Source organism: Callionymus lyra, chromosome 6, assembly GCF_982586985.1.
Source record: "Callionymus lyra chromosome 6, fCalLyr1.hap1.1, whole genome shotgun sequence".
In the NCBI taxonomy this organism is placed as follows: Eukaryota; Metazoa; Chordata; class Actinopteri; order Syngnathiformes; family Callionymidae; genus Callionymus; species Callionymus lyra.
This window is the reverse complement of record NC_141823.1, coordinates 31,696,590-31,722,291: the sequence shown is the minus strand read 5'-3', so window position 1 is coordinate 31,722,291 and position 25,702 is coordinate 31,696,590. Positions and strand designations below refer to the sequence as shown.

The window sequence follows — 25,702 nt, the reverse complement described above, 5'->3', positions numbered from 1 at the left end:
TGTTGGTTTGACAAAACTGACTCTTATGAGAAGGAATAAAACGTGTGAAAAGAATACATTTAACTAAAAACATGAATTTATTCATCAGTGGTTGAGATTCTGCAGTTTCTATCACGTCCAAGTTCCACCGACCTTCTGACCTTCTCTGACGACGCCACAGTGGTCGACCACGGACGGACGTGAGTTCAGACGGACTGAGACGGGACTTTGAGAACTGGTGCCGACAACAGCCTCCAGATAAACACAGACGTCGGCGACTCGCTCCGTGATAAATACTACTTTGTCTCGGGAGCTTCACAATTACAGGCGTGATCCGGAGGACCTTTTATGAGGGTGAAGCGAAGGTCCTGGTCTTTGGGACGCTGAAGAAGCAACGTGACGACAGCTGACAGGAAGACAACAGAATGATACATTCAAAATAAAAGCAGAACATTAAACAATCTTGAGCTGAGACAAATAAAGAATTTAAAAAGTTTCAATATTTGTTTTCAACAATGAACTTTTCCTCGCTTCAAGAATGACACTTTTTCTTCTCTGATTTGGTCTTTTCTTTTGTAACCAGGAAGTGTCACAAGAGGTTTTTCTCAATAAGAGCAGCTTTAAGTCTGTAAAACATTGTTCAGTAGATCTTCACTCACTCAAGAAATATAACAGTGACATCAACAAAAAGGACGATATTCTACAAACACATTCATTCATTCAATAGTCATTATAGAGTATTTAAGGCTTTTTTTTTTTGAGAAAAATAATTATTAAAGGTAATAAAGGTTTAAGAATCTAAATAATACACATAAACCCTTTATTTATATACATAAAAAGCCTTTTAAATGTATGATAATGTCTTATGAATGTGTTAATAATGCATTTTAACTTTATAGAAAGTGTGACAAAATGCTGTAAAAAAGTAAAAGAGACAATAAGTACGGATCCATCAGGATCACTTTGTGTGACAAACACTGTTCAATTCTGCATGAAGCGTATCGTTAAATCAATGAAATACACATATAGAGATGAAATGAGATTTAATTACTGTGTTCTAGGTTCTATTCTAGCCGGTCTGAACCGTGGCCATGAAGCAGTCGTAGTTTAACTGGGAGTTTAAAAAAGAGGCCTGTGGTGAGAACTGACTCTGAGAGAACATCTCGTGGTCGTCACCGAGATGTGGGATGAGTTTGGTGTTACCATGAAAAACAAATACTGGTGTCCGTAGAAGAGACTTTGAGATCCTGGTCCAGCACCTCAAGAGGAGGACGCGTCCACTGAGGAGAACTTGACCTCTCGGCGGCCCAGATTTGGATTGAGGAACGAACTGAGGATCTATTTCAGCGATGCACCCTCAACTGTAGAGACAGTAGACTGTGAGGCTGGACCAGAAGTCATCGCAGGTTCTCAGAGATGAGTCTCTCACGGTCTCTCAGTGGTCCACGTGTGCAGGACTGCAGGAGAACCTGAAGACATGCAGCTGGACTTGACTGTGTGTGTCAACACTTGAGCGTCTGCTGAAAATGAAAGTGTGGTCCTGAGATGTACCGAGTGGAGAAATTTCATCCTGATACTCTCTTGTTATCTCACGATGAACAACAAAATCACAACCGACATGTTGTATTTTTAAAAGTGTCTTTATCAACAGACTAACATCACAGAGTTATGATACTTGTGGAGTCGAGACAGAACAACCTGATTCACACGCATGCAACGAGGAAGTGGACGGCGTCCGAAGCCAGCCGTGGTCTCCTGCCATCTCCGGGAAACACACAATCTCTGTTGCGCCACAATCACTTCCTCTGATAATGGCGAGCATTGTCGCGTCATTGTGCCGTTAAAATGGTGGACAGTGTGGACGCGGAGCGAAGAAAAGACAGATAAAGGAACTGGGGAGTGAAAGAAAGTCATTCTGCAGCGATTCCTGTACAAATGGAGAACATGGCTCCTCTGAACAAGAGTCCAACATTGTGTGTGTGTGTGTGTGTGTGCCGCACATGTGACAGCGCGTGAATCCAACAATAGGAGGTTTATCGCCATTGTGGCCTTTTTTTCTTGCAGCGGCGCTCAGACGCGCTCCTAGACCAGGCCCCGCCCACTCCACGGTTAGAATCCCACCGCCTACCTGCAGCTCCCGCCCCAACGCGAGGTGACAGTCGGGCTCAGACGCCTCTCGTCACAACTTCTTGTCACATTAAATGGCTGACAAAGGCGTGAAATGGTGGATCATCACAGAGCGTCTCGGGGAGGAGCGGCAGCTTTCATGTCAACTTTGTCGCGCAGGACAGGGCGCCGGTGCTGCCTTCGTGGCCGTGGGAACTCTAGCAGACGCTTGATAAGTACGGAGGCGAATTAACCGTGGATAAATGAAGCCACCTGATCCACTCGGAGCTTCATCATCACGTTTCAGACCCCCCCGCCCCCCCCACACCTCTGTGGTATGGGAGTCACGGCTGCAGTCACTTAAGGAGGGTTAACACCGTCTAAATTAAATATTAAAGGTGTCTGTACCTGCTGCTATTGTTGCCCCCTGGAATAAGATATAACCTACTTTTGACAAGTTTTCATCCTCGCTCTCGCCCAGAGACGCTCGTTGAAACCAAATGAGCAGACAGAGGGGGTGATGGGGGGGTGTCAGGGGGGGGTATTGATGAATAATCCCAATCAGATTCCCGACGACACCATGAGGGAGTGACGGGCAGGTGCAGGAAGACAGGGATGGACAAGAGGGGGAAGAGAAATGAAAGCAGGGAAAGAGTAAGAGATGAGAAGAGGAGGAAGACGAGAAAAAAGGACGGGGGGGTTGATGTTGGGGGTGTCGCATGACATCGCTCCGGTTTAAATAATAAAATGGGACAGAGGCTCTAAACAAATCGTTATCGCTCCACACCTCCGCACATCCTGTCTTCCTCCCCCCGCCCCCCCCCCCCTCCACGCTCGCTCAAACTACTTTTAATGCCATTTCTTAATGAACATAATAGCTCGGCGGTAATAATGAAACAAAAATAAAAACATCTAAAAAGGCAAGAGGGGCCCCGGAGTTGTCGCCGCCGCTCAATTATTTCCTTGTCAAGTGGGTCTGTTTTTAATGAGGCCCTGTGGGACTGACGTCTGTCAGTCAGCCCTGACTTTTTGACACCATTACAACTTCAAATAGAAGCCGCCGCCACGCTGCCTTCCACCGCTCGCTCGCTACCAAGCCGCTCATCTGACAGCCGGGGAGGAGGGGGGGAGAGAGGGGGAGAAAGGTGGTGGGAGAGGTAGAAACGGGGGGGCAAGAGGGATGAGAGAGAGAGAGAGAGAGAGAGAGAGAGAGATTCGGATGGAGAAGAGAAAGGCATGTTGGCACGAGCGGCGCTCACAGACACGCTCAACACACAATTCAACATACTAATCACATGTCATTTGTTCAGCCACACACACATGCAGATCGACAAGGACTCACAACCATGATCCTACCGATGTAGACTCACACACACCCCCCCACACACACACACACAGGGACACTTGCACAGCTCTAGCAGTAAGAAGTTAAGAGGGATTTAAGGATTCTTCCCTCTTCATCCCGACCTTCCCGTCCATATGATTTTAGGAATGATGTAAGAGGAGCGTGTGTGTGTGTGTGTGTGTGTGTGTCTGTGTGTGTCTGTGTGTGTGTGTGTGTGTGCTGGGTCCAAACAACCTGTGCACGTTCAGATGGCTACAGAATGACTCTCAGTCTTCACGTCAGACGTTCTTGTCTCAGGTCCACGATCAGAAGATCACATGTCAGCCTCCAGAAAAAGACATTCCTCACTCAAGTCTAACACGAGAAATAAAACTTGGTCCGTCCTGCACGAGTCTGCACGGGTCACTGCACGGGTCACTGCACGGGTCACGGCGACAGCACGAGCACAGAGATGCAACTTTAAATAAATAACAGAGCGACTAACACGGAGAGGAAACACGTTACACTCACTTCTTGAGATCAATACAGAGTTATTACAGAGTGTCCATGAGTTTGTATGCATGTGTGGCGTGTGTGGGGCTCAGCCTTTTGACTGACCAAGTTAAGAGGGTACGGGTTGTTCTGGTAACTAGTGGTGGTCGCTCATGTGGAGGGAGGAAGGCACTGTCCTCTGTCCTGTGTGTTGTTCTCTCCATCATGTATGCAAACACATGTCCATCTCTGATCTGGACACGTTCGAGTTGAGACTCTGAGAATAAAACATCTATTTCCGTCTGGCCAGATGTAAGAAGGGAGCGTGACGGAGAGAGATAAACGAGAAGAAAGGGAGAAGAAAGTATCAGCAAACAGGAAAAGAGCGACAGAGTGGAGGAAGGAAAAAAAAAGACTCCCTGTCGAGCTTTGGAAACTGTGATTCATGGGGACCATTTGTCCTAATTACAGCAGAACAACCCTTTTGTCGCTATTAATCACGCATGTGTGTTTGTGTTTGTGTCAGGGGTATGCCGGGGGGGCAGTGAGTGTGCGTGCGTGTGTGTGTGTGTGTGTGTGTGTGTGTGTGTGTGTGTGTAAGTGTGTGTAGAGACTACTGGCCCCGCAGATTGAAATAGATGGCCAGGACGATGGTGAGGAGGACGATGGCGGCCAGGATGAAGACCAGGACTCGATTCTGGATGATCCTGGAAGAGACACGCACAGGTCAGTAAAGGTCATTAAAGGTCGTGCACAGAGTGAACACAGCAACATGCATGACACAGATTATCAAGTGCATGAGGCTCCAGAACAGATTTGGACGGGATTTTTACGTGCAAATAAAAACAAAGAAGGGAAATGTCTATATAAAGTGAAATAATACCTTAATATTGAATTCTAAATGCAGTTGAATAAACAGAGACGATGAAAACTTTATTTTATTAGTTACCAAAATGACCCAAAAGCTATATAAAATGACAATCCAGTATTTGGAAAACCAATATTTGAAGAAGGGTTTTTTTATATTTACATTTTTCACACTGAAAAAATACAATAAAAATTAAAAAAGGAAATTATACTATGATACGATCAATGAAGTTATTGAGAAAAGAGGTACAATTTAACCATACAATTATATAATCACTAAATGGAGCAACAATAGTTAAATATGTAAGAAATGAAAGAATGCGAGCAGCAGGAAACCACAGAAGGTGAAGTGAACTGGAAGAACTATCAACTGATCCTCTCAAAGGTATTTAGGAAACAAAACAAAAGGTTGAAAACACACTTCTTGTCTTCTTTTTTATTAGTTTTGCAACAAATTAAATAATGTGATGTATGTTGTCTTACTGAGCACTAGTTTTTGTGTTGTATTCTTAAAAAACAACAACTTTGAATCGCACTTTGACACAAACATTAACACATCAAAAAGTGAGATTTTGACCCGTCAAAAAACATGATCTGTTGTGATACTCTCACGTTAACCTGGTTGTTAACACGACAAGTCCTGACTTTCAACTACACAAAAGTGTCTGCCACAGCATCGGGACCGTGTGTGTTAAAGTGTGTATGTCCAAGATTCTCCTGACTTGGTAAACACAAAAACGCTGGCAGACAGACACAGCAACCCTCCGCTGCTCCTGACAAATGAGAGAATTATCACATTTGCTGACATGTGGAGGGGTGGAGGGGAGGCGGCGGAGGGAGGGCCACTGTCCACTTCTCTAAGCAGGAGATGAATAGCCCATGCCAGGGTCATTTATCACCGGGGAGGAGGGGGGCCCGGCTGCTCACTCACCCTGCTACCCTATAAAGCCCCAAAGTTTATGGTGCAAACACACATCAGTCTTCATGCCAACAATTAAAACATGATCTTCTTCAGGATTCACACCGTTCTTCATTTACCACAAACTAACAATTGCAAATAACAACTTAGTTAGTGATAGTAAAGTTAATTACAACTTTGCTGCTTATTTGAGTTATCAAAGCTTGCTTCTACTAAACTAACACACTTAAGAACTTGCATTTCTGTTACTTGACTCATGTTTTTCTCATTTTTCAACAGATATTATCAAGAAAAGAACAGAAAAAGAGAACAAAGAGAAGTTAAATCCTAGTGATCAATGCACTGATTTTTTAACCTGATCAACTAAACTATGTGTTACAGTAACAAACTGAACTACACGATCTCTACAGTGTCACTTCTGACAGGTTTTTGATCTGATCAAAGAATTGCAGTGATGTTGGTTAAACTACAGAAAATGCTGGACTTTATTTTTAAATGTCTTAAATAACTTTACAACTATTCAACATTATATCTAACAAGAGGAAGAGAAGCTGTAAAAACACAATCACAGCATATTTATTGAAGTGAGCATGTCTTTGTACCATTTAACATTAACTACTTTTTTTATTCCAAAACTACAAGCCTGCCTCATTTATCATGTTTATCTGAGACAAATGAGTGAAAGAAGTGTGGGTGGAATTATCAACAATAGTGACTAACACACCGGCAAGTTTATTTTTTATTCTTTTAAACACGAGACATTAGCTGGTCATTTGTTATTTTTATTTGACTAGACTGAGTGACAACATTAAGGATTAATCAAACAACTACAAAATGTATTTACTTACTTTAAGATCTACGTTTTAAACATGTGTCAGGATCTATCTACCCACATAAAACAGTATGGAAATAACACACACTTGAGCAATAAGTCTATATTATAAGGGAATATAAAACATTCTATATATAAAAGCAGTATTTCTGAAGAGAAAAAAAAGATAAATATACAAGAAAAATACATGAGAGAAAAGATGAAGAAACACACAAAAACTTGTTTACAATAGAAAACTAAATGGAATACGTTTTCTTAAGGTCAAACCTTATGATCTTTTAAAAGTTCTGTAACAACAAGTATCAGTTCCAGAGCTCTTTTCAATAAAGTGAGGCATAAAAACTGAAAAAAACAACTTTTTAAATTCAAACTAATATAAACAATAATAGTATTATTGTTGTGGTTGTTGATATTGAATTCAAATTGAAAATACTTCAATGGATGTTGTAAATAATGTCAGATAAGTGTATAAATACTGTACATCACTGTGATGCATGTAGAAGAAGGGAGAGTGGTAACAATGGCTTCAATGGTGGAGGTGCGATTAAGGTGAAGGTGCTGGCTCTCAGGAGAGACTTGTAAAAATACTTCTCATGACCTGATTGAACAGTCTATCAAAACAAGTCTCCGGGCTGAATATTAAGTGGCAGCTCTTATTTTTACTCTTAAACACTTGCAGCAGGAGTCAATTCTTCTGCTGCAGAAAAATAATGAATAAACTAGCGAGACATTTTCCTGTGGCAACACAGGTGCAGTCGATCAAGATCATTTCAAAAGGGAAACTTTAACCGTGAAATAAAGATCTTAAATGTGTTTTGTAACGGTCAGAGACATCAGAGCTCAACTGCATTGGTGTCAGTATCAGCTGACTCTACATGCAGTCTTTTATTTAACTGACTTTACAAGCAAACCATATATTTTGATTGAAACTTTTTACCTACAAACACAAGAAAAACTAAGGGTGAGACAGTAAGAAAAGATAAGTAAGCATTAGGCTGATTTTTGGTTCTTTAAATGTAGAATCATTCCAGTAAAGTAAAGTCTATTGAACCCGCACAAAAATTCCCAAAATCGTGAGGTTTGAGAGAAGATACATGTTTTGGGTTGATCCGGTCCTGACACGAGGCAAGAGAGAACAGAACTTATCAAACCGGATCCATCCTCCAGTCTTGACACTTGACATAGAGGTGGAGGTGAGTTGGGGGCAGAGGTGTGTGTGTGTGTGTGTGTGTGCATGCATGCATGCGTTTGTGTGTGTGTGTGTGTGCACGTGTGCATGTGTTTACGCGTGTTCTTTTTCTGTTGATGCTTTTTCAACGCAGGCAGCCAATCAGAGGCCACTACAGTATGTTACACACGTGAGTCGAGCTTTAATGCAAAAGAACGAATGAATGAGTAGAAAGACATGTTGAAAAAAAAGGATATAATGGTCAAATGGATGGAGAGAGAGGAAGAGAAAGAGAGGCCGAGTGAGGGAGAAGGGAGAGGGGAGAGAGAGAGAGAGAGAGGGGGGAGAGAGTCCGTTTTCCTGGGGAGGCAGAGCTGGAGGAGAGGCTCCTCGGAGACAGATGAAAATAATGAGGACTTTTCTGTCAGGAAAGATTTACAAAATCGTACCAGTGTTATTAAAATTTAAAATCTCCCTGTTTTTTTTTTTGCTCCCTTCCCACCCTCAGCCTCCCTCCCTCTCTTCCTTACCCGGTTTTGTTCCCTCCTCTAGCAGCAGCGCAGCCTTATTACCAGCTCTAATGAGCGACGGGGTACACCTCAGCTGTGTGTGCGTTTCTGGGAGAGGAAGGGGGTCCAGGTCTGGGGTGCCAGCTCAATCAGTGCCCCAGATTCTCCCGGCCCCTCCGTGACACAGGGAACACATTCAGGTGAGTCACTGGCAACACAATTATAGAAATGTAGCGACGCAGACGAAACACGAAGCTTTTTGGTGAAAATAGAGGAAAAAACACAGGTTTGTGTCGCTTTACTTGTGAGGAAGCAAAATGGACCGGATTCATCAACTCAAGGCAGAACTTTGTTTGTCAGACATTTCAAATGAGGGGAAACTTCTGCTCAGGGTCCAAGATATACAATTACACACATGTACCACAAACACACAACAATCCCTCGCCTGCTTACAAAGGTGTACCTCACACACACGTGAACAGGTTCACACACACACACACACACACACACACACACTATAATGTCCAACTTAGCTACAGAGGTGCATCTCTCAGGCCCTCCCCACATCCCTCCTCTTTCCACTAGTAGACCAATAAAATAAAAATCAATGGCTGTCTGAGCCATTCTGCCTCTCCTCCCTCCAAAACCCTGGGAATATACAACACAGGAAAGAGGGGGGGGGGGACGGAGGGGTTGAGGGAGGAGGTAGGGAAGGATCAATGTGTTCACAAATGGTTTGAGTGATGGACGTAGAGGTGGAACACTGGCGGGGGTAATTCCTATCTAAAGCATCGACTTGTTAGCGCAAACTAATGCGAATAAATGTTTCATTGTAGGTGGACGCGTCTACACAGTTTCAGTCTGTTGTTGCACACACACACACGCACACGCACACACACACACACACACACACACACACACACACACACGCACACACACACGCACACACCCGTAGCCGGACAAAAGGTGAAGACGGGCCTGCAATCAATCCAGTGTGAGTAAAGAAAGGTGAGAAACGTGCGACAATTCAATCAGGTGCGGAGCGAGGCGCAGCGATCCCGATCAGGTTCATGTTGCTCCGCCGAGATAATGACTTGACCTGTTTGCTGCAGTGATATGATCCCAACATGTGCACTTGCTGCCTGGTGCCCCCAAGGGGGTGTTCAAGATAAATGATGATTTTTTTTTTTTGTTTTTTTTGAAACACACTCCAGCAGAAAAGACACACACACACACAGCTGGAGTGGTTGCAGTTAATTGCAAGCTGTTTACCGCGATGAATTATTTAACGCTCATCATTGAGATCCCCAAAGATACACAGCGAAGATTTACGGCCAAGTGAGAACTGTGGAGTCGACTCATGGAAATATTGATCCGGCTCATGTATCAAATGATATCTGATAGATATAAAGGAGCCTTTACTCTAAAGCATGCTGGGAATTCAATACAGAACTAGAAAAAGATTCAAAAACAGCTTTGGTTGGAGAGTTATAACAAACAACATTCCACGTTATTTTATGCAATTTCTACAAAAACTTATCTTTGTGTTTCAAAATAAATAAAGGTAATAAACAGGATACAAGTTCAATTAAAGATGGAGGATAATTATAATAAATTAAAAGATGAACAAAATCAAGGGAAAACCAATCTTGAATAATTGAAAACCAAACCACTCTAACACATTTCGTAAACCAAAGATTTGACAATATTTTTCACAACTTCACTACATCAAAATTTTAATAATAATAACAATAATACAATGTTTCAATATTTTAAGGTTAACTGGGTAGAATCTAACTTTATATCCTGGTATTGAAAAAAGGGGTTTGTTGTGACACGACAATACTCTGATCATGTTAGATGGCATTAGGAAAATGTTATAGTTTTTTCTGTATTGTATATACAGGTTTTGGTCCGTGTTTCCACATCCCATCCTCATTGGGTAACATTTACCAACCCAATATGCAAAGCTCTACACGTCCATGCATTTTCAATCACTGAACATGGACCTTAGGCTGTGTCCCAATTCTACCCCTTAGCCCTTGCCCTTAAACTATTCCTTAAAAACAAGTGTCATTGGCTAATTCCACCCAAAATTGTGACCACTTATACTCCTGGAGAATAGTTGCATTTGAGGAAATGAAGCACTCATTACCATATGTAATATGAGATTTACATTAGATAAAACAAAGCGTAAAGCGAGGGAAGGAATGGAGCGGACGACAAAGGAGACATACAGAGGGTGAGAGACGATGTTTCGACTGTGAATTTAATTTTTAAAACTCCCTCATTCCAGTATTGATAGCGGCTGCAACTTTTCTTTAGTCAGAGAAAGAGAACCTTCCTCTTTGCTTCCACGGACATCCCATCATTTCCTATTCCCTCAACACACTTATCCTTCCCTCAAAATGATTCCTTCACCATTTCTGCTTTTGTCTCCACCATAATGAAGGAGCTTTACTCAAATCATCTGCGTCATCTTTCTTCTTCTAAAAGAACGTTGACTATATATTCATTCATACTCACCGATACAGAGGTCACTAATGGTTCCTTTTTGGTGGTTAGTTGCACCATTAGTAATAATTGAAATATCAACAAAGTGATTGATATATCAGAGGCATATCATTTCTCTTCATAATAATATTATATATATATATTTAAAAAAAAAAACATAATAATGCTAATGATTCCAAGTAAACCATAGCACAAACCTTACTTATATGGCTGCGTCATTGTCTGAATGATTTTTAAAAGACCATTTAATTTTAGTTATTTTGTAAGTTACAAAGAGAAGAACATGGGATCCAGTTCTCTCGAGGCGACGGTATCAGCTAATCTAATCTAATCGAGGGTCGCAGTATTGTCAACATGCTCTGTTCTGCTCAATGTTGTTGTTGTTTTCAAATTTTCCACAAAACAAATACTTTAATTGTGTTCTGTTGTGAGTTTTAACCAAAAACACATGGGCTTGAGTTAGACATTTGTACAATAGTTCCTCTTACAAAAGTCAGGAATGTTCCTTCAAAGTTCTTGGTAGTCATTGATTAGATCATGGAAGGTAGAATTAAAGTTTTCTGTCTTTAATGAAAAACCAGCAGAAGAATTAGAGGAAGTAGATGTTGGGGAATTCAGGAAAAATCACAATATCCCTGACATTCCTGGCCAGGTCTCCTTTCTGCTTAGATTTCCCCAAACACATAATCCCTCTTGTATACATTCTGTTCGGGCCAGAGGCCAGCTGCAGATCCGATTACAGTTCCAGCTCTTTTTTTTTTTAAGGCTGTAATGTTACCCAGCAGAGCTGCAGGCCTCCTCGCCATCATAGAGTTTTATTGTTTGTACTGAATCACAAAAGTACATTTTCACTGTTTGCATTCCAACTTCACCAGGGTAAAAAAAAGTAAACTTGAAATCTACCTGGGAAGTAAACATGTTGGAAGAGGTTAAAGCTTACACACAGGAACAACTGCAGCGACTAAAGAAGAGGAGCGGGTTCTTTTCATCCGATTGTTGCACTGCCTCTTCTAAAACAAACTTTTTCCAAGTTTATTTGATTGTTACTTTTAAACGCAGAGGCAGATCTCTGTTGGATTGGTTTCAAGGAAGCAGAAAGTAACACGTTCACAGCCCGACACTGAACACCGACTCTATTGTTTTGAAATTTGACCTCAGGAATCATAGCAGCCTTACTCATAAAATCAAAATCACACCAAGATCCACTGTTGCTTCATCTGGTATTTTCCCTAAAGCATGTTTTACAGAACTTTATTTTTTATTATATACATTTTTTAAATGTCTGGTTATAATTTAACCATCACTTTTCAATTTCATATTTCATAAAATAAAACCCTGATTTACCAAGATAATTTCCCCCAGGGATCAATAGAGTTCTATCCATCCATCTGTGCATCTATGACTATATTTTACTGCATACAGTGATGACTCCAATTTGAAAAGTTTTCAGAAAATAAATCAGAGCATCAACTTTAGATTGCTTTGTCATTGGTTCTGTTATATCCCTGAAAAGAGAACACAAATATAGACTTTAATAAACTATCCAACTAGAGCTGAGAGAAGGTCTTGTCGGTGAAAGTACTTTCGAAGCCCATCAGGTAAATCAAAATCAACTCGAAACAACATGCAACTCTTTGGGCCTTTAAAGGACGCCTGTCAGATTCCCCATCAAAGACGCACTAAGGAAATTAGTGTTTGTCTTTTATTTATTAACTCGTCAAGAAGCTCCTCCGTATGCTGTTTGTTTGGCAGTTTATACCGACTCTCCAAATATTTGCTTTGAGTCCCGCGTGGTTTTCGTTTCGCATCCTGTGCGTCTTAAGATGATGTAGTGATGTTGCCTACCAGCATACACACAGACACATGTAGGCAAAGAACACCCGAGTACACACACCCACACCCACACACGCTGACCCTTTTTCTTATACAAACATACACGGACCCGGCTCTGGCCGAGCAACCGCTTTGTTTTGCCTGCAAACATTCCAGCACACACAACTAGGAAAAAACTGTCTTCCGAAATAGCACTCGTGACGAAGTTGGCTTATATTGACTCTTCCTTAAAATTGTCAATCTCTGCCCAAATCTATCATTTGCATCTGAGAAATATTGTATATTGTGCAAACACAGTACGATGACAGGAACTTGCAACAGTTCTCCAAAATCAGTTCCATCTCAACTGCTGCTGTGATGAAATGTCTTGTTATTTTTCGATGAATTTACAGTATCTGTTATAATTTTTCTAAATAATAGTAGATTATTAGTCAAATAATAGGTAGATCTAAAAAAAATGTTTTATTTGTATGTTGTGCAAAGAATGTTATTCATTAAAAGCCAAGTTCGGATGTTGGATTTCTTTTTCTTCTTCTTTTCTTCCAAGAACACGAACTCGACCATTACTTGGAGCATCATCTTTGTAAGGCCACTCAAAGACGATAATGCAAGATAAAGAGACCAACAAGCATAAATCATAAGTTCAGTAGGATCGTTTATTTTAGCATACTTTGGTTGAACTGCATTTTTTGATTATACTCAATTGTTTTAAATTCTGTTTTTATTTCCAGACATGAGTTCAAATGCTTTGCATCATTTTCGGGTCTCAAAGCCTTTAACCTTGTTTAGTGTGTATGATATTAATAGATTCCAACACTAAACATTGTCAACTTTGAACACAGGATTAGTAAAGTGTTACATATATTTGAAAAGTACATTATAGAATAAAAATTTGTTTTTAAAAATAAACACATAACCATGATTATTGTGGTACTTGTTGATACTAAATACAACCACAATTGCGGCGACCTTAGCGCTTGGATCTGTTTTTCTATTGCTTATTTTTGTGTTATTTTATTTCATTCTTTTATTCTGTGATGACACCACATACAAATCCTATGTTGTAATTACAACACTGGCAATAAAAGATTCTCATACTGAATTTAAATAATTCACTTATTGTCTCGTGGTTTTTGCTCTGCCCTAACAGCAAAAACTATGTTTTTATTAATGTAGAACAGGGGTCGGCATGGATTTCTAAAGGGCCACATTATAAATAGTAACTGTTGTGCGGGGCCATCAAGGTTATAGACAAGAGAGTGGGAGAGAGGGATGTTTAAAATCTTTAAAATGATAATCACGCGTATTATAACACGTAACATTTACAAGACAGAAATAGAATACATTTAAGAATGTCTATTACAAAGAGTAAATTTTTTTTAATTTTAACACATTTTTACAGCTATAATTTCCATAGAACACAATTAAAACACTGGGAAGTCATGTTTTTAAAAAAGTCTTTCAGTGTTAGATGAATTAATCTTCATTTCTTAAATTGGTCAATCTACACTAATGGTTTATTAGAGGAAGACAGAAGAAGAGTCAATTCTTACAAGGCATTCAGAACCATGCAGGGGTATTACTTTTCCTGCCTGAGCATTAACACGTCAGGTCAAAGATTTCGATCACACATTAGGAGTGAAAAGGTCGTCATACATAGACACTTCTGACAAGTGATGTCAGGTTTTCCCCTTCAGCCCAGTCCTGCAGGTAGTATGGGAAACAGGAGCATTGTGTTGGGTAAGAGATGAAGAGTGAAGGAGTGGGCCTTCCAATACAATGTCGACTCATACAGAACATTTGCCAATCCTGGCCTTCATGCTGGGATATAACCGGCACATCAGTTCTTCTGGCAGGAGAGGGGTAGAGGGAGAGCAGGAGACAGAGAATGCAGGGGTATAATGTCATTCTACAACCCCCCCATTTGACACTACAAGGGGAGGCGTTAGTCAGTCTAAATAATCCATGCTGCTCCATTAATTTTGCAGACTAGTCTGCCTGGTTCATGTGTCTAGGCTGGTGAGAGAGGAAGAGAGCAGGGTTCAAGACAGCGAAGATAATAGTCTAGATTCCATCTATAGGCTGTAGTTTAAGTGGCCTAAAGCATAACATTTTATATTATAAATCAGATTTAAACAAGGCCTAAGATGTAGGGCCTTTGAAAAGATTTTTTCCGGTATACAAACTTTTCCTTCAGACAAAATTAAAGGTCTGCCTTTATGTAATTTATGATTGAATCAAATCATATTTAGCTTTTTGCTCCAATGATAAAAAAATAGATTAAATAAAATCCAAATTGAACCATAAGAGGTGGTGCTGGAAAACTCCTGCTGTTGATGTTCTAATGCTGTAGCCAGGTGTAAAGCTACACTCTTGTGTGCACTGATGCTGTGATTTATCTATAGTGTGGGTTGAGTTATTATGACACTGCCATGGAAATGTTTAGCAGGATAACACACTGGTCAGATCTTTGTTCTGTTTTGAGGTTCAGAACCGTTTTGCTGTGGTTGAACTGTGAGCCGTGTGATTGATTCGGTTTTTTTTCTGGTGCATACTGTGGCCACAAGCATTTTATGTTTTCTTGTGACACAGACTTGTTGCCATCTGTCACAGCTTAGATACAATCTTCTTTTGTTGTGTCACTCCCTGGCTAAAGTTAAAAAAGTATTTCCTAAATCAAGGTTTTCAACACATTACAAAGTTCATTAACATCCCCATCTTGACTATTTTCATCTAAAAGGCGGTCAAAAAACAGCCAACATGTATTATCTGTGCTAACCAGTAGCCTAGCATTTTATTGTGAGTCGTTTCATCTTAAAACTTGTTTAACTCAAGGTATTGAAATTTGACTTGGACCCAGATGATTGTAACTTGAGGCTACATTTTTATATGGAAATGTCACTGCTCTCTCAGCTTCAACATAAAGTTTTATCTGGTAGGCGGTGCACCAGTGCTACCAGTGTACCAACATTCTGCCACTGAGCTAACGATGAACTGTCACACAGAAAAATGAATCCCTTACTATGAACTCCACACACGTTAAGCTTTGAGAGACGCCACCAGTTGGAATAGGTTTGGAGCAGGAGCAGCATTATTGACCTGTTGCTCCTGCTACATTTGTTTATTGCTCTGGAGGCTCGATCAATAGACCCTAAGCTCTCAAGCCCTGCTAATCAGAGCCTAGAGCCAAGCCTGCCTTAGTGTTCCGCTAAAGGAGGGCTGATAAAAACACCTAAACATTAAAAATAAGGTATGATAGAGAGCTTAAAACAAATGGAAAAAAGTTTGGGATTTGATGAGGACAATCTAATTGACCGAGAATTCCCTTTAAACATTTCTTCTTCTCCTTTCTCCCTCCACCACCAGCGTGAACTCATGTGGCACTCAGCCTCTCTTTCTCAGCATCTGTGTGGGCGTTCGGCACCAAGAGAGATGCAGATCGCCGCTTCACTTCGGCTTGCCTGTGAACTCAGGTTCAAAAGTCAAGGGGCATCTGTGCTGCTTTGGGACTTTTGGAAATGCAAGAGCCAATCCATATTTGTAGAATCCAGTGGTGAAATCTCAGGAGGCACCATGGTGCTTGACATGGATATGGAGGGAGGGTGTTGATATAAAGTTAGTGCTTTATGAATGGGGCAATATATATCATATAATAATAATAATAATATAATAAATATATTGCCCAGAAATTAGTCACTAATAGGCATTATCAAAGTTATCATGAGTACTCTGGTTCTCACTCATTCACATTTTGGAATATGGAATTGAATAAATGCCACTGCTGCTACCTCCAGAAATATCAGATACAAGCAAAACAGTTACAGCAAGCATGGTCCAGTGGCAAAAGTGTTACACTATCAGGACAAAGTATCATTTTAAATAAAGTTATGCAATCTTTTTCTCTATTTCCATCATCCTGTGTTGGTATTTCATGCTGCACACGGCATGATTCTGCGAACAGCAGGGCATGGTGGAAGAGGGTGTGCAGCCTGTCGCCTGCAGCTCTTCATGTTAGAGCTTCACTGTGGCTGCTCTTTCTTCTTCTCTTACTCCCTGAAATATTTCATATTGAGGAGCTGTTCCACAAAAGCCAGTTGATCACTTGAAGTTGCCATATACACCATAATTAAAAATTAACAATCATAATGGCACCCAGCTAAATATTTCACACCATAAAGCTCAGCGTTGCTTGAGGTCAAAGTGTTTCGTTGCCATTGCTGTGAGCACCCAATGAAAATGCAACAAAAGCCGGACAAATCTGGGTCTGAAAGATAATAAACTGTTCAGCTCAGGTTACTTTTTCAAGTTAAAAAGCTACATTTACAAACCAAGACGTATTTTGGGTCCACTTTCTGCCCATAATTAATATAAAAAGCATAGTTTCACAAGACACCCTGAAGCACTAAGAAGGTGCGACAAGTTGCTAGAATCAGTCTAAAGAAGACTGTCTCTGTGGAGAAAATCTTTTCCTGGTGAAGGTTAAGCATTCATTCTCTGGTGAAAACTGGAATAATGAATACCAAAACCCTAGTAAATCAGTAGTCCGAGGAAACCAATAAATTGATATTAGAGCGAGTTTTGTTCAAACCACTATGTGGATTGAAAAAAGTTGCAGTATTTGACAAAAGAAGTCTCAACTGATTCTGAAGCAGGAAAATGTCTTCTACAGAATCTTGTCTACGGTTGTCAAGCAGACAAATGCTAAATATAGTTTGGGTGTGCATAAATGTCATTCGTGGTTAACTTTTGAAATATTAAAAATGACTGAGATTTCATATCTCTGACACAATGGTATAAACAGTTTTATTCCTGTTTTTTAACTGTTTCATTAAGCATGTCCTCATATGCTGGTGTCACGGTATGATGCCGATGAAGAAAGAGGAAGAAAATGGTCTGGACTCAGAACATGTATTCTAGGTTACTTTCTGCTGCATGTACTGGTTGGTTTTCTTGATTATTAATAACAAAAAAAGAATTTCAGCAAATAAAAAAAGGCAATTGATTGATCCTGAGAATAAAAACTAAACCAAGACTCATTTTCTTTTTAATATCACTGCTTTGAGAATAATATAAACACAATATAAACTATTTTCTTTTGGGCTTCTTGTTGCAGGTGAACTGAATATTCTCCATTTGTAGCAGCACATACTACACATCACAAGACCAGTGTGGAAGTTATGGAAAATTCATGGGGGAACTGTCCATCAACTATTAATGATCAAGTTAAGGGAGGATGGAGGGTTTTTTCTTTCGTGGGAATATGTGGTCACTGCAGCACTGAGAGATCCCTCTAGGAAAGTGTCAGAAAGAGAAAACGAAAGAACACATGGAGTGAAAAGTTGAGCTTGGTAAGGCTACACAGCTGCATGGGTGTTCAGTACTGTCTTTTAAGGGCCAGGACCGGATTTGTTTTACTACAAGGAGTTGCCTGATACACAAGTCACAATGTGTCAATGCAAAACCGTGTTCTGATCCTGTGTTATTGTTTTTTTGTCTTTGTGATAAGAGGGGTTTTCTCTACCCAACATGAGTCCTTACTTATCCTGCAAGCAAATATTTCTGTATCTTTTAACCATCAGTTGGCAAATGTTATATGGACCTTTACTTTAGGAGTTAAAAAGAACCGAAAGAGGGTCAACACGGAAAGAACAAAATGCAGATTTCGCACTTATATTGAGCAGACGGTTACAGATATCAGGAGAAAGTATGCCCAACTAAGCTGTTTTTAGTCTGTTGATTGAAGACGAAATGCATCTAGTTTGCCCCAGCGGCAGGGTCTACATTACTTGTGGTGAGGTTGGCCATGTTCAAGGTCAATAAAAGGCTCAGATATTCTTTCAAATCCAAAATGAAAAGGTAGAGGCCTTGAAAAGTTGGAAAGTAAACCTTGTTTTCAAGAATTTGTCCATTGAGACCCGAGGTAATAAGAGAAAAGATGTGACAATACAAATGTCCGACAAAAACGTTCACGGATGGACAAGGTTATGAGCAATACCAACAACACCACATCGCTGCTTGTCTGTGTAGTTGAAGCAGATAGGACTATATACAAATAAAATAAACAAACCTTTAATAATACAACAGATGCATCCATATGTTAAGCCTGAAAAACAACCAAGAGCTTTCATGTAAATGGTTATTTAGATGATTTGACAATATCGGAAAAAGAGCAGCATAAGTTAAAGTACAAGGACATCTTTGTCCCGTCTGGTCCTGCTGACAAACAAATATTCCAATTATCAATTCCTGTTAGGAAGGTCAGTCCCGCAACCAATGGATCCCGTGCCCTGTCTCCGCCCTCTTTCTCCATTTATACCGGGAGCTTTACGGAACGGCGCTGCTTCGATACATTAAAACTGCTGCCCCATGATCAAACGAGCAAATACCTCCCGGGTCAGCAAAGGGCTACCCCACGTCAGTTAACAATGCAGCATTTAAACATCAGTCGTATGCAAAGCTGCTGATACACAGGGGAGAAGATGGGCGGCGAGGGAAAGCTGGACCAGAGAGATAATGAGCGGTGGAGCATGCACCAGAACATCAGCAGCTATTTAGCACCACTGCGTTAGTTTCTGCACGGCTTTATGATGGGAATACAAGATGGGAGGCTCCATTCATTCGCAAGGTTAAACTAATGATCCAAACTATCTGGTTTAAACTGTAAACAACAGTAATCTAGTAAACCAAGTTTTATTGTGAAATACTGGTGTGTTTTCTTTTCTTTCATAGCGTAAACATGGCAGATAATGAAAACATGAGGTAAAATAAGCAAGTAGATATGGCCCACACACACAGAGACGCAGATTGTATGTCAAATATGACCTTTTTATGCAATTTACATTGCAAAACTTTTACAGTAGCTCTTTAGAAGCTTTCATTTTTTATTGTTAATATATAATTAATTAACATTAATAAAATGTTTTATTTTAAACTTTTGTTCATACACGGTGCAAATAAACCACAAACAAAGCAATGCTTCAGCTTACTCACTAAAGAAGAAATTAGCGTGCATAACAACAAATAAACCTGGTACTACTTGTTAAGAAAAACAAGACGTGCAGTCTGGATCATCCATTTGTAAAAGGTAAAATTGCAACAGTATCATGGCACTGCTGCTTTCATCATTGAGACCATTTTTTTCTGGTTTGACATTCATTATATCAAGAGATGATAAAAAATTCCATAGAAAAAATAACATATTTAAGAAAGTTCAGTCATAAATGAAGGCCAATGTTCTACTTTCTTTGACAGTTTATTAAAAGTTTATGTTTATAATTAATACAAACAAATTAAATTGCACCTTTAAAAAAACTTAAATCAACGATTTAAAAATGGTTAGGGTTTAAGATTTCTATCTGCCTCTACATTTAAACCTATTTGTGTTTGGTCATGTATTGATCATTTCCAGGGATTATAAATTCAACCAATGATTATAAAAAAAAAATGTATGTACTGTACAAGTGTGTTTGTAAGGAAAGATAGTATTGAGACGGTACAAGATTTTTTTCTTTCTTCCTCTGTCAAAAGGGTCTTTGTGAATGCACTCTGGCTGAAGGCCAATCAGATCCTTCAGCTTGTCCGTCTCAAACAGGAAAATAGTGCCCCTGGTATGCCATCAGTGGCAGAAATGTGCAGACAGTCTGACTGCTGAGGCAAGTGTGGTTTACTGAGGTTCTTCTCAAACTATGCTGAGGAGGAATTACCTGTTTGACTTTAAGCCAGAAACCTCTTCTATGAAAGCTGCTTATTTTCATCAGCATCAGAACATCATAGACTCTGAGGTGCTTTACTGATGTACATTTATCCTTCAATCACAACCCCGACAGCATCACAGTTAGAACTATTGAATGGGACTTCACCAGAAAGTGAGCTGTCATATTAAGCACCATAATAGGGAAGAGAGAGAAGTTTGAAGTTGTGAATTATGGGGTGTTTCTGTATGTACAGTAAGCCTAGGAACTGTCGCAAATCAAACACTGAAATGAACACAAGCACTACAGAACAACAATGCTGGTTCTGACAAAGATCTGGTCTACACCAGGCAGAGATCACAACTTGCACACTGACTGTACAATCTCCTGTTCATTCCCACTATATATAGACTGGCAGCGACAAGCACAACTGTGAAACAAAGTGACACATCATCCAAGCTAGCTAGTGTTTCTGTTACTGCTTCAAAAACAAACTTCTGACAGCCAGGCATGATGAAACGAAGTGGATTCAAAATTATTCCTTCACTTCACAGAAGCTGCTAAAAGTGCTGCAGCCTAGAGCATGCCCCTTTTACTCCCCCCTGAGAGGAAGAAAGGGAGGGAGACTATGGTGGCCCCTCAGGACAAAATGAACAAAACAGTGAAAACATAGATGAGGAGGAAGAGATTGAAGTTGAAAAAGAGAGGTACAGTAAAAAGTGACAAACACACTCACACACACAGAAAATATGCAATCATGATTCACATCATTATCTTAACCAAATCGAAATAAGAAATGTATCTTTTTTGACCTATTTATACCCATAAGTTATTCATGGCACATAATTCTAATATTTATTTAGCAGACATAATAAAGTTGCGTCTAGATTCTGAACCTTCAGTCACCTTTAGCAGCATAGGGGGATTTTCTTTACACTCCCATCCATCGATCTATCCATCCATCCATCCATCCATCTCATTTGCTCTGTGATCTTTTTATATTATTGCACGTTTCTTAAATCTTATTTTTATTATCTTAACATTCAACAATACCTTCATGCTGATTAAACTATAGCTCTGTTTTCACTTCCTCTTATTTTACTCATTTTTGCAGCAGCGTGGGCCTTTGAATACAGTCATATCCTCTCCAAGTGTTACACATTATGCAGAATTGACAATAAACTACCTTGACCTTATCTCTTCGTCTCTCTCATCGTCTTAATCAAGCAGTCAAAAAGAACTTCACCTTGAGGCTTAAGTCATAACCTCTTAGTCACCAGTGAAGCTTGGTAGTGATCTTAGTTTTCCCAAGTACTAAAACACTGAAGCAAAATCATCTTGCAAACCACAGACGACGTTAAAGGAACAGAGAAATTGGCAGAGCAGTCATCAAAGTACAATAACTAATAAGCCATTATGTTTTCTTTCCTGTAAAAGCCACTGCTTGCAAACATTTAGCTGGAAACAACTGCTGGATGTCCTCAAGATAGACACTCTCTCCCAGTGGCAAAGGTTTGAGCACATTATACATCATGAAACATATTTTTTACCATTCAATGTTTTTCTTATGTATATTATTTCATCTTTAAAAATTAATAAGTGCATAGAACAGTTTGGGTCACAACAAAAATGCTGCTCAGATTCTTCTCAATTGACACCTTCATAAATGGACCTTTTCTTTGCAGGTATAAATGCCACTATATATTTAACAGACACTGATTGATTGTTTAATGAGTGTGTCCTATAGTACAAGCACATCTCTTACTTTGGATATAAAGAGCCCTTTGAGCAAACACAAGGCGAGTATCTTGTTTACTAAAGTCTACGCAAGAGTCAGCCTCATTGCACATAAAGAAGAAATATGCGTTTATCTCTGGTTTACTGTTCCTAAACACACGCACAAACATTTCCTGTAGCACTCTGCCATACTCTATAAACCCTCTCAAGTGATGACTAAGCACATGACTAACATTCCACATGTTTACATTTAAAAAAGGGACACTGTTGTCTGAGCTCATGGTTGGAAACATAACATGGTCTCAGGCCTTCAAGATCATACTAAACCCTGTGAGACTTTCTTTTTCAAGATCATTTTAGGCCACCATCTAAGGCCATTTCTCTGATTTGTGAACCCAGAACTTAGTATCCATCATTCCTTCTCTACTATATCTTACATTCTCCGAAGGCAATGCACCTCAAACGGTGCCCCTTCTGACAGAAATAACGCAGACCTCATCCTCTCCTTTGGGTTAAGTGCACCAGCATAGGCATCCCGAGCAGGGAGTGGCGCTCCAAATACAGTGGAGAGAGGACTGGAGCTCATGGGAGGAGAAGAGGAAGAGCAACTTCTGACATCACAGAGAAAGACATGTTTTAATAGTAATATAATCTCAAATTTAAAAATATGCTTTAAGCGTTTTCACACAGCCATAGATTATTTCTAATGAGATATGTGGAGAAGAAAGCAGGTGTATGTAAAGGTCAAAGAAGGCAGAGGGATTTGATAGACCGCTCTATTCTGGTCTCCGGGCCAAAGTGGTGTGTAAAATGAGAGGGAATGATATGTTTTGGCAACTCTAATTTGAGGTTCTTGTTTGTTTTCCTTTCCTTAGTTTGTAACCAGCAGGCTCCAAAGCTGCACTCCTCTTTCTTTCCCCCACTGTTCTTTCAAAGTCTCAAGAAATGATTTAACGAAAACTCTTGCTGCATGCACACTCTATTGTTTTATTCCTTCCTCATCATTTACTCAAAGCATTGTCTGACATTTGAAATGTCATCCTGCCTCACTGAAGCATGTTCACATAGATGTATGATAAAAAGCACAAATATTATGCACATCTCCTCGCAGCTAATTGTATGAGAGGTCTTCTTGAGGGAAGAGACAGGTGCAGGGTCAATAATTAGACCTTGTTTGGAAAGCAAATGACATTCATTAGTAGCGAATACCTTTTCTACACAGAGATAATCTAAAGCAGGCTGGCTTTTAATGTACCTGAAATAACGCTGGAACAGGGGACAGTAGCTTTAGCTAACTCTTTGAAAAATAGTGACAATTAGGCCCCACAGAAGTGCATTGGAGTGAGAAAGACAGGCACTCTGGCATGTAACACACACACACTTTACATCCTAGAACAAGCAAACTTTTTATGGTTATTATATTTACATAAAAAGATAGACTCCTAATTAAAACTTCAGCACAATTACCCGCCATCAAGTTTTTTTGAATTAATAAAAAACACCAGTGGTCTAGTGGCAGGGGCTCAGCACAGTGTGATGCCTTATTCAACTCCTGGGTGGGAAATTAACTTTTCTTCCAATCAACACATTACTTAAATCAGGGAAGATGTGTGACTGCTTTTTTTCTAATATAATTTCATTGAGGTCATTGGCAGTGGCATATTTTTTTTTCTGGTGATTATTTTCAATCCTCATACTCATGCAAGATTGAGTTTTAGCAATCTTAAAAATAAATATATCGAGGGTTGAGGTGTGTGCCGTTGCAACATAAACGACATCAAAATGCACTGACTTTTCTGACTAAGACTTAAATAAGCCTCTTGGTCTCACGGTTCTTATCCTAATATAAATGCTGTGTTGAGTGAATCAATGTGTTCAGTGTCTCCTTAATCAAGATAGGTACCACCATGATCACTTTTCAGCCATTACTGAGCAATCCATTTCAGTTTAATGCCTTTGAGAAGTTATAGTTAATCTTTTGAGTATTTTCAGAAAAATGCAGAAAATTGATTTACTTATTAGTTAATCCTGCTAAAGCTTATCAGCAGCCAATTTACTGAACATCCATATATATGATCCTTAGCAAAATAAAACTTTTATTATTAATTGATACTAATATAGAATAGTGGGTGAGAAAAGGAAAAAGAGTTTGTCATTTTAAATATTATGGTAAAAAAAACATGTATTAATGTCAAACGAACGGCTAAAATTTCTCCTGCTCAGAACAATGATGGAGGAATTCGTCCTCACGGGACCAGGGGACAAATAATTAGACAGAAGTGAGCATGTATATCACTGTCTCACAGTTTCAGCCCACCCTGAGCCTGGTGGATTAGTCACACTGCTAGACAGCGAGTGTTCCATCAGACACTCCATCCCTTAGTTAGAAGATTAGGTAACAGCATTTCGTGTTTGCTGACACCAAGAATGTGGCCTTGAGCCCCATAGAGACCTACAGTGTCTCCATGCTTCTGTATCCTAAACAATGGACCTTGTCAAAACCCAACATCACTTTATCCCACCTTCTTCTCCTTAGCACTATCTACTAAATCCATTGCTGAACTGGTTCCAGTTATGGAGAAAACTAAAACCAGTCTTAGAAATCTGCCATAACAAGGTCATTGTGTGGAGATATTTAAGTATTTGAGAAACTTTTTTTGCTTAAAGTGAGGGCCCCATTGGTCAACAAGAAAATAACCCTGTGCATTAAAATCTTGCCCTCGGTTTCTCTCTCTTTTCCCTCTATGCTGACTAAAAGACTAAAGTTTAGCTAAAGGGAGGACTGAAGCATCCCTTGACCTTTACATATGCTGAACGGAAAACTTCCTAGAGAAATTCGATAATATCCAGGGAGCGGTCCTAATTCGTTGCCACACTTCTGCGACCTCTTTTCCTTCAGCCACCACCTACGAAAATGCGGATCGATCTACTTATCCATCAAGATCAAAGGCTTGCACCGTTGGTGTACATTTAGCCTTGGCTGGGTCCTCCCACGTCATGTCTAAATATTAATGATAATAAAGTCTCACACCCATCCCTGTGTCAGACAATTACAGCCAACATTGATCCCCAGCTCTCTACTCCAATTAGACGCCGGCGCTAGTAATGCGTCCTGGCACATCAAAGGAGAATAGCATTGATCGGCTCTTGGATCTTAACGTTTACCGTTAGCAGAGGGGAGAGGGGGACGTGGCGTGGCAATGCAGGGAGAAGCAATATTCTGACTGAGGAAGAGAGCTAAGAAATCTTTCATGTTGGCACTAAGTTACTGGATGTGCTAGGAATTAGCAAGTAGGACGCTGTAAATAAGTCCTGACCAGAACCTGGAGTTGAACGGTTAAATGTATGAACACAATACTGGGACTATTAACTTCTTGGAAAATAATTGTTTCATTGTAACATGTAACGTTAATCTCTATATTATTATAATTTCATTAAGGAATACGTAATAAACTAATTTACTAGTGGTATTTATTTCAATGTATAATTCAACATTCAATCTTTAATGATATAAAAAACCTTTTACATTTGATTTATGTAAACAAAAGGTCTCTTGGTTACTTCCATGAAAAGTTGAAATAATAGCAGCCACAGATCAAGATGCAGTTGTCAAAACTAACTATTTCCTACAGCCACCTTAAAAACGATTAACAACCCGCTTTTGTCACATGGAAAACAAAATAAAGGTTTAACTGGACACTGTTTCAGTCTTGAGTTATGTGGAGAGCAGC

The 25,702-nt window shown here is 39.8% G+C and overlaps 1 protein-coding gene across 4 annotated transcripts in view; it reads right to left on the bottom strand.

The window, feature by feature from the left end:
* Window positions 1–1,606: 1,606 nt before the first annotated feature.
* The window catches only part of vti1a (vesicle transport through interaction with t-SNAREs 1A), a 117,893-nt gene continuing 93,797 nt past the window's right edge, over window positions 1,607–25,702 (bottom strand). For all 4 annotated transcript variants that reach the window (XM_087792786.1, XM_087792784.1, XM_087792785.1 and 1 more), the window contains one exon: window positions 1,607–4,608. Coding sequence is in view for 2 of the 4 variants with exons in the window: in XM_087792784.1 (XP_087648910.1) it covers window positions 4,515–4,608 (94 nt within the window). In the remaining 2 variants the exon portion in view is untranslated. The remainder of the gene's footprint in view (window positions 4,609–25,702) is intronic.